The following is a 14,554-nucleotide window of genomic DNA, read 5'->3' as shown; positions in this document are numbered from 1 at the left end:
GACATTTGTTTTTCCTTTGTGGCCTCCCTTTGAGCCTAGCGCAGCTGGATATGACATTTTTACCCATTTCTTTTTTTCGAGCCCACGTCGTCGCCAGCACTGTTAAGTGAGGCGGACGTTTTCCGGGTAACACGCTCTTGATGATGAAATATATAAGACGGCTCTTTCTGAAGGGATAAACCTCGTGCCATTTTTGCCACTATGTCCCAACATGAAATAGTGTAAAATCGATTACAGGGGGTACCGGAATAATTTCCCAACGAAGAAGCAATATCAGAGAATTACTCTTGTAACTTTACAGGGTAGGAGAGATTTCGATGTGATGAAAAATCGACAAAGAAAAAAAATTGGGTGGTATAACAGTTAATACATTATCGATCAGCTGCCAGAATTTCATTTTCGATACTAACGGCCTTTTACTGACTTTTGTTGGAACATGTTTTGATATTGCGATCCTACGAACAAAAAGGGAGTCCAAGCAAACGGAAATTCAAGGAAAAGTAAAAATAATTTTAGACCAAATGATTTTATATAAATGATGTATCTAACATGGGCACCTGATAATATCAAAATAAACAATCAAAAATCATCAAACGCTTTGTTAAAAAAAGTTACTATTTTCTTTAAAATCACAAATTTAATTTATTTTCCCAATAAATAAATAGATTTGTCAAAGATAATTTCATTTATTTTTTACTTAAATGGGAAATACATATTTATTTTATGGCCTGAATTATGATGGACATTATAAAAATAGCGGTGCTGATGGTTAGGGAGTCCGCCTCATATTTGGCACGCTAGCATGCCTCGGTTCGAATCACGGCAAAGCATGGAATTTTAATTGACAATAATATGAAAAAAGTATCGTAAAATGGTTCTCACCTCTCGTCCCCATCGGTTAAATGGACATTAAGCCCTCTTGTATGAAAGGAATTTTTTTACTTTCATTCGTTATAAAGACACATGAAATGTGGAATTTTCCATTTTTCCTTCCTTTGAACTTTTTCGGTACAAAAGGCGTTTTATCGTCGTGTGCTGAAACTCGTTTAGGTACTGCAAACCTAAAAATAAAAGCACGCAAATCAATCAAGCCAAAAAACGAATAATTTTTGCCATGACTGCTTGAGTAACGACGATACGTCAAACTTGACATGACAAAATATAAATTTATTTATTTCAATAGACATATTTAAAAAATTTCTAGAACTGTACAGAATTTATTAGATTTCGTGGTCCGATTGACCAAATAACTTTTTTCAATTAATGAATCTTTATGAAAGGTATTGGTTGAGATAAAAAAGCCAGTGTCACGAGCGGGATTCGAACCCATGACCTTCGGCTAAGTACACCGCTGTGAACCACTTGAGCTATCGTGACATCAATCCACCTCCCATCTCAACCTCCCGCTCGTGACACCAGCTTTTTTATCTCAACCAATACCTTTCATAAACATTAATTAATTGAAAAAAGTTATTTGTTCAATCCGACCACGAAATCTAATGGATTTAATAAGTAAAACGAAGTATATATTCACGAAAGCTCTCCGAGGCCATGTCATTTGCCGCCGAGAATCAAGTGGACTACACTACATTTGAAAATGGCAAAAAGGAGGAAAATTCAAAAGATGGAGTTGAGATGGGAAGTTAGTGTCCGAGTGGATCGAGCTTAAGTGCTAGAGCAGCGGCGTATTTAGCCGAAAGTCGTGGGTTCGAATCCCGCTCATGACACTGGCTTTTTTATCTCAACTAATACGTTTCATAAAGAATTTATTATTTTTTATACTCAATTACAGCTAGGGTATGGTCGAGATATTTCATTTCAATTACATGTGTTTAATCAAGAAAAATATAAAAAATTAATTGCATTTTAATTTAACTGCTTCACAGAGGTTTGACGTTACCCCTGCAACAATAGAAAGCCGCGTTTAGAGCATTTCCATATGTTTGGAACAAAGTCAAAGGTAAAGCTTTCAGGAAAGAAAACTAAGACCGGAAACGAATTAAAGCCAGGTGAATTCGTGAGGTGTAAAAGGGGTGGATTGAACAAAGTGTTCCCCTGTTCATTTAATACACTAGATCCGGCTAAAGTTAGAACTTCTGGAACTTTGCCATGTTCCCACACTAGGAGCAGGGTTGCCGACTTTTAGACGGACGATTTTATCTAAGGGATAATTTCCCGCTATACCGTCATTGGGCAGGGCGCAGCCTTTTTATAATTTACCCTACTCGAAAATTGCGGGGGAGGGGGTTACGGAAAAATTGATGGTGCAATTACGACATGTTTGGGAAATAATTTACCATTCGTGCTTTAATTCCACTTTGCTTTAATTTAACTCGTTCATTTTGTTAAAAGTTTATTGCATGAACTGTCTAAAAAAAAAATTATAAAAAATACGAACAAAGCTTGTCAATTTATAAATATATAAACATACGACAACCATAAAATTGAACTTATTTCTCAATTTGTGCACCTTCATATAACATGAAATTGTAATTTTCTATAAATTAAAAAAATAGAAGAATGTATTTTATTACAGTATACAATAAAATAATAATTTTACATCTACCAACAAAATCTAAAGGAATTTTTGAAATATAAAAGACATGGTTAAAAAATAAAATCATATCGATTTGTTTATTCAACAGTTAAGGCAAAAAAAATACCAAAATATATCTTAAAAAATATAATTTTGTTGTAATTTTAGATTTATTAAAAAAATATTTAATTACAATCCTCTGTTTCTCTCTCTCTCTCTCTCTCTCTCTCTCTCTCTCTCTCTCTCTCTTTCTCTCTCTCTCTCTTTTTCTCTATTTATCTATATATGTATCTATCTGCTCTCTCTTTCTCATTCTCTCTCTCTCACTCTTTTCTTTCTACCTCTTTCTATCTGTGTGTTTGCCTATCTATCAATCTGTGTCTATCTATCGATCTCTATCTATCTCCGTATATCTATCTACTATCCTTACCACTAGCTATCTATCCAACTCTCTCTCTTTCTCTCTCTCTCTCTCTCTCCCTCCCTCTCTCGCTCTCTAGATATCTAACTATCTATCTATCTCTATCTCGTTGGATTGGTAACTGTTAATAACTACAAATTCTGGAGCTTTGCAAATTCCTTCAAAAGTTCTCCATTCCATTAGCTTCCAGAGGTACCATTATGGTTTGCGCTTCTGGAAAGCCCAAAAATTTTGCATTTTGTTTAAAAAAAACTGGTATCGATGAAGAGGGGCAAATCCGTCTGGCTCTTGAGTTGCGTGTCAGTTCTTTATTGTTCAATTCAATCAGTTTGCTTTGGACTGATCAGCTGACAACGTCCTCAGGTTGGTGATTTAAATTATGTTTTTGTTTCATAATACACATCTTGCTGTTAAGCATTTCATTTACGGTTACTGCAACGGTAATGCTATTGCTGCAGGGAAAGCATACCAAGCTCGTTTTCCACATCGAGACGTTCCAGCAGATCGCACCTTCCAACGACTTCATCAGAGGCTGAGGGAAACTGTTTCTTGCACTGTAAAGACGAGGGAAGACAATTGATGGAGATAAAGAAATTTTGCATTATGTTAATCGCGATCCCGAAAACAGTTCACGTCCTTGATGTATAGACCTTGGTGTTTCACAATGGAGAGGTTGTATACCCTCCGTTGGGACCTTACCATTTTACGAGGGGGCAAAGTTTTTGAACGAAATGACCACCAGCAGAAGGATGATTTTTGCCTCTTCTATATCAATTCGCGCCAGTCATATTATATATATAGTACATTCTATAATATATAGTATATACTATCTTTAAAATAGTATTGAAGATGGAATTTTTTCTTTTTAGCATGTGTAAACGTTATTAAATTGTGACTTCGTACCTGAAATTTGTCAAAGAACTGGGATACGTACTTATGAATGTAGAATTAATTAAGATTTCTCTGAACACCCTGAAGAAGACGAAATATATCGTCCAAAGCTCGGCGTTGGTACAAAAGGATTATTTATTTTTCTGGACACCACCCTAATTCACGAGTATCTATTACATAGGAAAGGTTGGTCGATCGCATACAAGATATTATTATATTTATGTAAAGCCTTGGTTGAAATATTTAGCCGCACAAAAAAAAAACAATTATTTTTTAAAGTAGTAAAAAGAAGGAAAATTGAAAAAAGAGAAAAAAGATGAAAACATAATTATAGTCTGCACACTTCCACAATGAGATTACGTAACTAATATATCTCCACCGGACACCCTTTGAGAGTTAATAAATTTGGTGGATAACAGAAAATTACCTCTGTCATTTGTTCTGGTTCTGACTTATACATATAAACTTTATCAGAGACTTAGTATTCAAATGCAAAGTACAAACAAACCGCCCTCCCCCCTCGAGCTCTAAACTGTAATTAGTCTTTCACAAAAAGCAATACGATACCTAAGCCGAGTATAATTAAAAGGTAATCACTTCTAATCTCACGAATTGGAATTCTGATGAAACACTGACCGAAAAAGCGAGAACACGGAGGAAACCTGAGTCTTTGGAACAATCCCAGCGAGATGCTAATGCTTATGCTAATGGTGTGGTCTCTAAAACGGCCCCTTGGCGAGGCCTTTTACTATTAAATAATTACCTAGCGAATACATTTGCATAAATGGAGATGAAACGAACAACCCGTTTATGCAGGAGCAGCATACATCATCAATTAGTTTGAGTTAGTGGGTTAAGAAAACAAGATGGTTGTTTCTCTTTGAAAATTGGGTCTGCCCGTAAGTCAATACTGAATCTTGAAGATTGGTATTTTGAAATGCAAAAAAGCGCATTCTTGAAAGGAAAAGAATACCTGGCGCTTTAATCCATTCCTGGAATAACCCTTTTGATCTGCCCTCCTAATGGTACAGGATTATTTTCTCTAATTAAAGCTCATCATCTATATTGATCAGAGATTATTTGCACTTTTGACCAGGATTTCTACTCATATTTATCTTGAATAATTACTTGGTGAATAGTTTTTCATATTTCCTAATAATGTGTTGTTTTTCAATTTTTTTATTTTTATTTTTTTTTACTAACATTTCAAATATATTTTTTTAGTAAAGTTATTTCAATTCAAGAAAATTTTTTTAAAAAACATTAATTTAACAGTGAATCGACGGAGAAAAGTGAATGCATTCCATCTGGCAGCGCAATAGAGCCAATCCAGCGACGGATGAGATCAGTTTCACCTTTTCAAGGTCTTCTCTGTTTCCGACAGATTGGAAGATAACCGAGATATAGGATTTGCACAAAAAGATACCACGGGTTCGATATTAGAAAAAAACTCCGACGATAGTCGGACCGGACTTCGGCTCGTTTAATACCCCGGGAATCTTCCTTTGGTACCATGCCGGACGGAATATAACCTCCGGTGGTGATCCATTTAAAAATAATCTAACCTAATTCTGGCCCGTCAGCATCAAAATAAATTCGATTATTTCAGGAGGTTTTAGCTTGTTTGAATAAAGAGGATCTATCGAATCTAAAAAAAATTATTGGAACCTTTTCCGTTAGTGTGCCTCCGACCCATTCGACTGCGCTCGGTGACAAAATCTATCTATCTTATCTTATGTTTAGAGTCAAGGTGTATTGTTGTATTGTATTATACTGTAATTGTATGTATTGGTGTATTGTGTTAAATACCAGTTGTCAAAGAGTTCGGTATTAAATAAAAATGAATTTTCTCACACTATACGATGCTGTAAAAACAAGGAAATGGCAGTTCGTTTCCTTCAAGAAATGGGCGTTCTTCCACTAGCTGTTCGATGTTCAGGAGGACATTACTTACCGTATACTCGGTCGTACTAAAAAGGACAATGAGGATCTTTAACGTCCGCACCTAGCCTATTCGGCCTTATCGGACGTTTTGATTCTCAAGCTGAGAGCTGACGCACCTCCGCATATGACAAAAAGGTGTTATTGCCGCAGCGTTGGTGTAGAGGCAGCTCAGCCCCGAGGGGACAAGACAACCTCGCTCTCCGCTTGCCCATTCCAATGGTCGGATCCGCATTAAGCATCGAACCGTTTCCCGCGCACTCCCTAGGTAGAGAAGGCCACTCTACCTCCCAGAGTAGTGGGGCTTCCCTAGCGTAGAAACTACCGGATCCGCTCCGGCCGCGGTTTTGTTTAAAGTGGAATTGCTAAACACCCCCTAGAGGAGTCCGCCTACGGTAAAAGCCTCCAATCGAGCTCAGCCTACACCTACGTGTAAAGCATACTCGAGTAGGAGCAACCGATTCACTACCCGTTCCCATCCGCCACTACTCACGCCTTTGAGGGACTTTTCAGCATAATCATAGCGTCCTCAACGCTTATACGCTGCCGTCCGATCCGCCGTATCCCGTGAGGCCGGGTGTATAACGGTAGTCATACACAAGTTTCGTGCGAAGGACACAGGTAGAAGTGGTCACCTCTTCTCTAAGTTCCGGCCAGAGGCGTCACCACGAACCACTACGAATCCATTACCAGTGTAACAGGAGCTGAATTTTGGAACATTTCTGTTGCCCCGTAGTACAGATGGTTATGCACCCTCACCGTCTATGCAGACAGGATCTGATACCCTAACCCCGACACGACTACAGCTTGTGCTTTAGAGAGGTTGCCACGCCCTCAGGGCTGCACCATTATTTTGCGCCCGGACACCCCCCTTGTAAACAAGGGTTGGGAGGGGTCATAGGAAACAATGACGGAACCTGGATTGAGAGAGGGACGTGGATGAGGACACGAGGTGCACCTTTTCAGGACGCCGAGCCTTAACCACATTATACCACCCGTCGTCGCTGTAGTTCCACATTGTTCAGGACGCGTGGCTGCATTTGACAGGATCTCGTTACAAGTGGAGGTGCTAGGCGAAAATGGCGTTAAGAGGTAACTTATATCTAACTGGCTGAAGACATGTTCGACCATCGTGGTATATAAGCTTGGGCACACGAAATGGTAAGCGTTAAATTCTGTGAAAGAGAGTTAAACATAAATCATATCACGTTCGTTGGTTGGTGCAACTACATGCACGAAGTCTCTGTGAATTCTATTTTGCGCAGACGTTCGCGCACTGGTGGCCTGTGCATTGTGGAAATTGATGAATTGCTGTTTTCGCGCTGGAAAAACAAAACCGGCAGAATCTTACAGTAGTGGGTTTTTGGTGGCATTTGACGCGAAACGAGAGAAAGTTTTCTAGTCGCCGGACAGATCATCCGCCACTCTCATCCCCATAATTCGTGATCGGATCATTGCTGGGTCTATCATCATCGGTGAAAGGCCGAAACATCCCAGGATCCCAGTTTCCGCCATATGACAGTGAACCATTCTCTCAATCTTGTCGACCCGACCACCCGTGCACATAGTCCATTGAAAGTGTTTGTGCAAAAGCAAAGACGAGGAACAAATGTGGTTTATTGGACTTTTATTTATGCAAATTTATGTGGCGGAGTCATGTACGGCAAGAAATGTGGATGTTTTCGAAGACATCCTTAGTGAAATAGTTAAATTTTGGCCCCCAGGGACTCAAATACCAATTTATACTCTTAATTATTATTACACGAATTGCCTAAAATGAAATGTTTCAGTATTTGTGATTTCCTTTAAAGGAGCATTTCCTAAGTGACCGGAGAGAGATCTTAGCGGTCGAGTAAGACGGAGGCACATTAACGGAAAAGGTCCAATTATTGTATGAAATATCTCTGCCCTCAATAGTGGTACATCCAAAATATTCTTTATTTAAAATTTATAAAGTATCAATTAACAGCAACTTTAACCATGTTTTACTATTATAAAAGTTACAGCCTCATACAATAGGAACCTTGGTAAAATTCGCTTCAATTAACATATTTCATGTTTATCGATACGACAAATTGGGTTTAAAGTAAAATTGGCAAGCATCGATTTTCTCCTCGCCCTTGGGTACGCAAAGCCAGAAGTCATACAATAAATTTCCTATATAAATAGTTTTGTATCACACCTAAAAAAGAAAAATCCTTATACTTTTTACGCCATTAGTACGGAAAAAAAATACTAAAGTGAGAAAAATAAAAACGGTCAAATGATAAACATCTCTCAGATTAGGATATATCAGATTGGATCAGGTCTATTTGGCTAAAAGTTCCTGACGATATGTACCATTTGAATGAGGCCGTGACATCAAAAGCAAAGTAAAATTTATCATAAACCCAGATCAACATAACAACGTAATGATATCGATTATGCCTACGATTCAATTAACACATATGTTTATTATGTTGTGATAAGTATAAAAATATATTATCATAGATTTTATTTATCTTTTTTTATTCTTTAAAAACCTTACGCTGTTCGGTTTAACTCAATGATACCTAATTTTATTTTACTTTTCTGACACAGGAAATTTTAGATTGACTACAATGTGCATAATCATACGCAAAGTTTTCCTTTTTTGTCTGTTTAGAATTTGATACAATATTTTTATTCTACTACCATTTATTAATTTCAATAAGTGTGAAGTGTTTACTTTTGTAGAAGTTAGATGTTTCATATGCATGTAAAAATTATTTCAGTTTAATTTTCATTACTTAAAAATCATATGGATTGTGAGGGAAATTAGCCTCTAAGGACGACTGTAGATTGTATTTTCTGGAAAGATTTCAACAAATGATTTTAATGATGATAATTTAATAGTTTAAAGTCAAAGCGTTTTTTTTAATAAAATCAAATTTACTTCTACATGAGAATTTCTCTTTTGAATTTTTTCTCGGATAATTCGATAAAGCGTTTTCTCCAAATATCAAGTATAAAAAGACCTAAGGCAAAATGGATTTACATGTTGTTATACGTTACAGGGAAGAATATCCACGGAATTGAATTTTCTGAGCGAGTATATAGATGTTTAGAGTATAAACAAAATTTTTACGAGCACATACTTTCTTTAGACGAATCTTTCATTATAATTACACAATGATGAACAACAGCCAAAACCTGATTTTCAATAAAGTTAAAACAAACAAATATTCCCTTCCAGAAAGCAGGAATATAAGAATGGTCATTATCAACTTATGGCTTCTTTTTCTTTTCTTTTTTTAAATCATTAGATTGCATATATTAAAATATTTATTAAATTGTCAAGGTAAACATTAAGTACAAGCCCGTTTTTCAATATAATAATTTATTTGTACCCTTAACATATCAAAATACACATTAGAAATATGTTCTTCTCCCAAACAACACTGGTACCATGGCCGGCAGAGGGCTTAGCCTTAGACAGTAGGGTTAGATTGTTGGTTGTTGGATCGAGAACGTGATTTGTAACTTTTGGAAAAGGGGTTGGATATGTTCGTTGAGAAAAAGAATGTTGAGGTCGTTTTGAATCGTGAGGTTAGTGATGTAGTAAGAAGCTCTGACAATTTGTCTGTGGCCTTTCCATTAGAAAAATTGAATGTGCTTGATAATGGATGGATTGGCAAAAACCCCACAGTTCCATTTCTTATCTCGACAATGTTAGCGGTAATTTCTTGTTTAGAATTACTTCAGTTTTGACGGTGAAAACAGACCTCCTAAAATCCATCATATGCTTTGTTTAAACCTTCTGCCTCTTAAGTGTAGTTCGTCGTCAGCATGTCATCTGTTAGTACTAATTATCTGACCTTAGAGAATGTCGGTGTTTTATTGTTGTTGATGTGCTTTTTTAAAAAGTTTTTCAATGTAAATGTACATTGGGTATATCTTTCCCGCAGTCTTTTCCTCCACTTTTTCCACCAAACTTTAAGTATTCTTTGATGTTGAAGGTTGCATGAACAGGATTCAGGTTACAAGATAAAATTGTTGTACCAGCAGGTTACAGCTGGTAAAGACGGTGTTGAGATGTATAGGAAATGGTAAAAAGGATGGGACCAAGAATGCTTCCTGGTGGGACGCCGGTTTGATATCTGAATATTTGTAGTCGCACCGTATTCTGAAGAAACGGACATTAAAAATAACGAAGGAGTAGGAAGGTTTAAGTTTATAGAGGATACAAGTTCTAGCACACTTAAATACCGGATTCCAGGTGAAACCGTTTTCTAATTACAAAATTGTATGTACTTTTTTACAAATTTCATAAATTGAATGCAAAATTTTCATCAACATCACTACAATACCCAAAAATTATATCTTGAATGTTTTACCTTAGCAGTCACAAGTCGATAAAAAAACATTTGAATTAACGTTACCCAGCCTGCATTTAAAATATAAAATAATATCATTAGTTATTGAGTGAACGCTCATTTATGACCCACACAGTCCCTTTACAAAATTTATGTTTATTAAATAAAAGTATGTAATAAAGTTAGTAAAACAAAGTTCAAAGAAATGTCGCTATTTTTAACAACTTTTTAATAACAAGTACGCTTTCATATAACATATCAAACCCAGGAATTTACGGTATGTACTAATCCTCAATAATTAAACATGAAATACATATTAGACTTAATTACGACGAAAAAAAAAAATTTAAGGTTATATCTTGTTAAAATATGCCCAAGTCTGCTCTTTCAACCCTCAGTGAAAAAAATTATGACAATAATGTTCCTTTATCTTCCCATCAGTTTTAATTATTGTAAAACTAATATTTTTTTGTTTTAAATTTCAAAACATTTTATAGCATCCGTGATTTCGGCAAAACGGAAAGGCTATTTAAAATGAATTGATTCCTTCATTCTATTTTTGCAAGCAGAAGACCAGCTGGTGGTGTTAAACATAAAATGTTTATTTGAAAAACCCATCCAACGTCCTATTTTTGTACAGTTTTGTCGGTTACAACAGAAATAGAATAATAGATTTATTTCCACCAGAAAAAAGTCTAATTTAGAAAACCATAAAAGCCTGTCTCAAATAGAAACTAATTAACTCTACATTCCTTTAAACATTTGTAAAAATAAAAGAAACAAATTGTTTAGATTATCAATATCATCGTTACTGGAAAATCTTAAATTTACTTATGTTTTTAAATATATGTTTCAGTAAAAAATGGAGCAATTCGAGCAACTGCTGACCTGCGCCATTTGTTTGGACAGATACAGAAACCCAAAACTTTTGCCATGCCAACATTCCTTTTGTATGGAGCCGTGCATGGACGGTTTGGTGGACTACGTCAGAAGACAGGTAACCTAAAATGAAATAGTAATAAAAATAAAAGTAAACAATGTGAAATGTGTGATACTTTTTATCCAGGTGAAATGCCCCGAATGCAGGGCAGAACACAGGATCCCTTATCAAGGAGTTCAGGGTTACCCAACGAACGTGACCCTCCAGCGATTTCTGGAGCTTCACATCGAAATCACTGGAGAAATGCCAGATCCCACCAGGTGGGCGTAACAAATATATCCTTTTACGAAAATAATCCCACGTTTCTATTATTAGCTTATTTCAATTTAGCCTGTACATTCTTCAAAAACTGACCTATTCTGTATGATTTGCGCGGAGTAAAAAAATTTTATTTTAAAATTAAAATAATTTTCCGCGCAAAGAATTACCCCGAACTTTACTTTCAACACTTGAGCTATAAATCAGAGAAAAATGTACAAATACAATACAATTGCATATATATGATTATAACTAGTAGTGATTATAACTTTTGACAATGCCCCATTTTAATGTCAGAGTCATGGAACGATATGATTTACAAACGCGGGAAAACGTATTGCGAATAGCAAGTCGATAGCAAGCAAACCGCTGTCTCCACTGCTCATAAACTCATATGTGATAGATGTTTTAAGGAGGATCAAGTCCATGAAATCAAATATCTAGGCCTGATCGTCTATCGTTTAAAATGATACTCTCTTATTAACCTAGTACTCAAAACTTAACCATGGTTCAAGATATGTTTATTTTCGACGCAACGAATGTAACACCTCTCTTCTACTTAAAATTTATTACCCCCATACAATCACAAATTCGACATGTCTTAATATGCTGGGAGGAGTGCTTGTGAAAATGTAAAAAAATAACTGCCTATAGAAAAAAATTATTCATGTATGTCTTTTGAATACAAATTGGAACACTCTCTGCCAATCTTCCTCACATATCACATTTTACCTACCATACCTTTACCTTTTTCGATCCATGGGGTTGTTTTTTAATGGAGGTGGAAATTATATCGACAAATATAAAAAAATTAAATATGATACGAGTTGTCCTATAAATAGCGTTTTGCCCTAACCAAAATTAACAGTTAAAAGATAGTTATGGGTTCAAATCCCGCTCGTGACAATAACTTTTCCATCTCAACCAATACCTTACATAAAAGGAATAATTAATTGAAATAAGTAATTTGGTCAATTAGACCACTAAACATAAATGGGTTAACATTTATGTTGAATTGTTTTCAGTACATAGGCCCTAAAGTGGTTCCATTTGATACCTAATGAGATCAAATGTAAATCCCAAAACATTTTCTTAAAAAAGTGCTGGTAATTTGAGTATATGGCTAAAAAATTAGTACCTAACTATTTAAAAAGGAAAATTCTTAGTTTTTCGTGGATGTTTAATCTATTCTTACAAATTGTAACTTTTTTTTTCTCTCCACGTTTAGTAATGTCGTATTCCCCATTCACTAATTTTCCCCTCAACTCTTCGTTTGTTTACAATAATGTTTAAATAGGATCTACCTCAAGGAGGCTTATAGAACCAACTTTTTTTTATAAAAACATATATGGTTTGCTTTCGTACTAGGAAATTTGTAATTGTAATTGTATTTGGAAAATTGTAATTGTATCATTTTTCTGTACTATGTGTTAGCTTAATAAAGTTTTGTTTTCTCATGCCGTTATGAGTCATTTTAGAGTTCCATCCTGGCTAACTACAGGGATAGATAATTGGATACAACATGGGTACCGCTTTGACAATAGTGCACAATGATATGTCGATGATCTGGCGGTTCTCCTTCTGAAAAATTGAAAGGTCCAGTCATTCTTCTGATGTAGGTTTGTTAAATCTACGCATACCCATCGGTACACTACCAACAAAATGCAAATTCAAGTTAAAACTTTCGTCTTGCAATGATTCACCTGCAGTCCTATATGATTTAGCATAATGTCTTTTGGCCAAAATCTGCGAGGTCTAGTTTTTGTTTTTCTGGCGTCTATCTCACATGAATCAGTGATTCTGTCTTTGTATTTTAAAACAGTAAGGTCCCAAAATTGTAATTTTTTCCTTATGGCATAAAAAAGAGTCAAATACAATTGCGCTGTTGTAATTCCGTTCATAAAATTTGAACAATTAAAGAATAGTTCCTTCGACTCCAAACTGATTTGTGGTTCTGGGAGTGAAATAAAGCCATTGTGGCAGTTATAGTTACAGTACTTTCCAGCATTAAAAAAACAAACAGTAAAAGATACACATTAATACGCATTTCAATTCCAGCGCTGGCCCCATCCATCATTTTAATTACTTATTTATCGTTCTCACGATAAATAATTTAATTCAATTTTTCGAATCAATTTGAGGTCAGGGCTTTCGTTTAAGCCATTAAGAGCGAAAATCCATGGAGCGGTTTGGCCGTAATTTTATCGACGTTTCGAGCATTCACAATTATATATAAATTCTTTTCAAATAATTAATCTTTAATTGAGATTTTTTTGGTTAAGATAAAAAAGTCAGTGTCACGAGCGGGATTCGAACCCACTGTCTTCGGCTAAATTCGTCGCTGCTCTACCACTTGAGCTATCGTGACTTCGATTCACTCGGACTCCAACATCCCATCTCACCCCACCTTTGTCGCAGAGAATAAAATAGATTATACGACATTTGAAAAATTGAAAAAAGGAGGGAAAATTCAAAAGGTGGGGTTGAGATGGGAAGTTGGAGTCCGAGTGAATCGAAGTCACGATAGCTCAAGTGGTAGAGCAGCGGCTTATTTAGCCGAAGGTCGTGGGTTCGAATCCCGCTCGTGACACTGACTTTTTTTATCTCAAACCAAAAAACCTTAATTAAAGATTAATTAATTGAAAAGAATTTATTTGGTCAATCGGACCATGAAACCTAATATATATAAAGTCCCACTAGGAAATTTATTTATCATGAAAATTATACTTCATTATTTAATAAAATAAAACAAAATACATACAGAATAAACGAATGAATTACGGCTTTTAATAATACGTTTAACATAAATCTTACGTTTGATTCGAGTTTCACAAACAAAACATTAGGGCATGTTTCAACGAATTGCCATCAAACAATATTTATCGAGTTTTATTGTGTGCTGTTGTCTAAAAGTTGGTGAAATGTCAGTCTGATCGGATGCGCGTTTCCTTTTTTCGGACAAGGCTCGTCCAAAAGTTAACAAATAATCAGTAACTATCAGCCTTGTGATAAAATGAGTCAATCATACCATCACCATTATTTAAGTTGTAAAGGCATGGCCTCTGTTCCTTGAAAAGCTGTCAGATTTAAGTACTTTAAAAATTAACAACACTTAAAAGTTTACTTATCAAGTCTCATTGAATTTTTGAATGAATAAATTTAATTTGCGAAAGTTTAAAACAACTTCAACACTTTTAAAGTTTGAAAAGTTAAGACGTTTTATTAGGGCATGT

At 35.5% G+C, this 14,554-nt stretch overlaps 1 protein-coding gene across 22 annotated transcripts in view; it reads left to right on the top strand.

Moving 5' to 3' along the window:
- Nucleotides 1–14,554, top strand: part of LOC106668440 (RING finger protein nhl-1) — a 106,332-nt gene that overhangs the window by 58,869 nt on the left and 32,909 nt on the right. For all 22 annotated transcript variants that reach the window (XM_024226102.1, XM_014397201.2, XM_024226113.1 and 19 more), the window contains 2 exons: nucleotides 10,980–11,120; nucleotides 11,190–11,323. In XM_024226102.1, coding sequence (XP_024081870.1) covers nucleotides 10,986–11,120; nucleotides 11,190–11,323 — 269 coding nt within the window. In that variant the 5' untranslated portion in view covers nucleotides 10,980–10,985. The remainder of the gene's footprint in view (nucleotides 1–10,979; nucleotides 11,121–11,189; nucleotides 11,324–14,554) is intronic.

The sequence above is a fragment of the Cimex lectularius genome, unplaced genomic scaffold, assembly GCF_000648675.2.
Source record: "Cimex lectularius strain Harlan isolate CLEC.00 unplaced genomic scaffold, Clec_2.1 scaffold144, whole genome shotgun sequence".
NCBI lineage: Eukaryota > Metazoa > Arthropoda > Insecta > Hemiptera > Cimicidae > Cimex > Cimex lectularius.
Note: the sequence above shows the minus strand (reverse complement) of the source record. Positions and strands in the feature narration are given on the sequence as shown.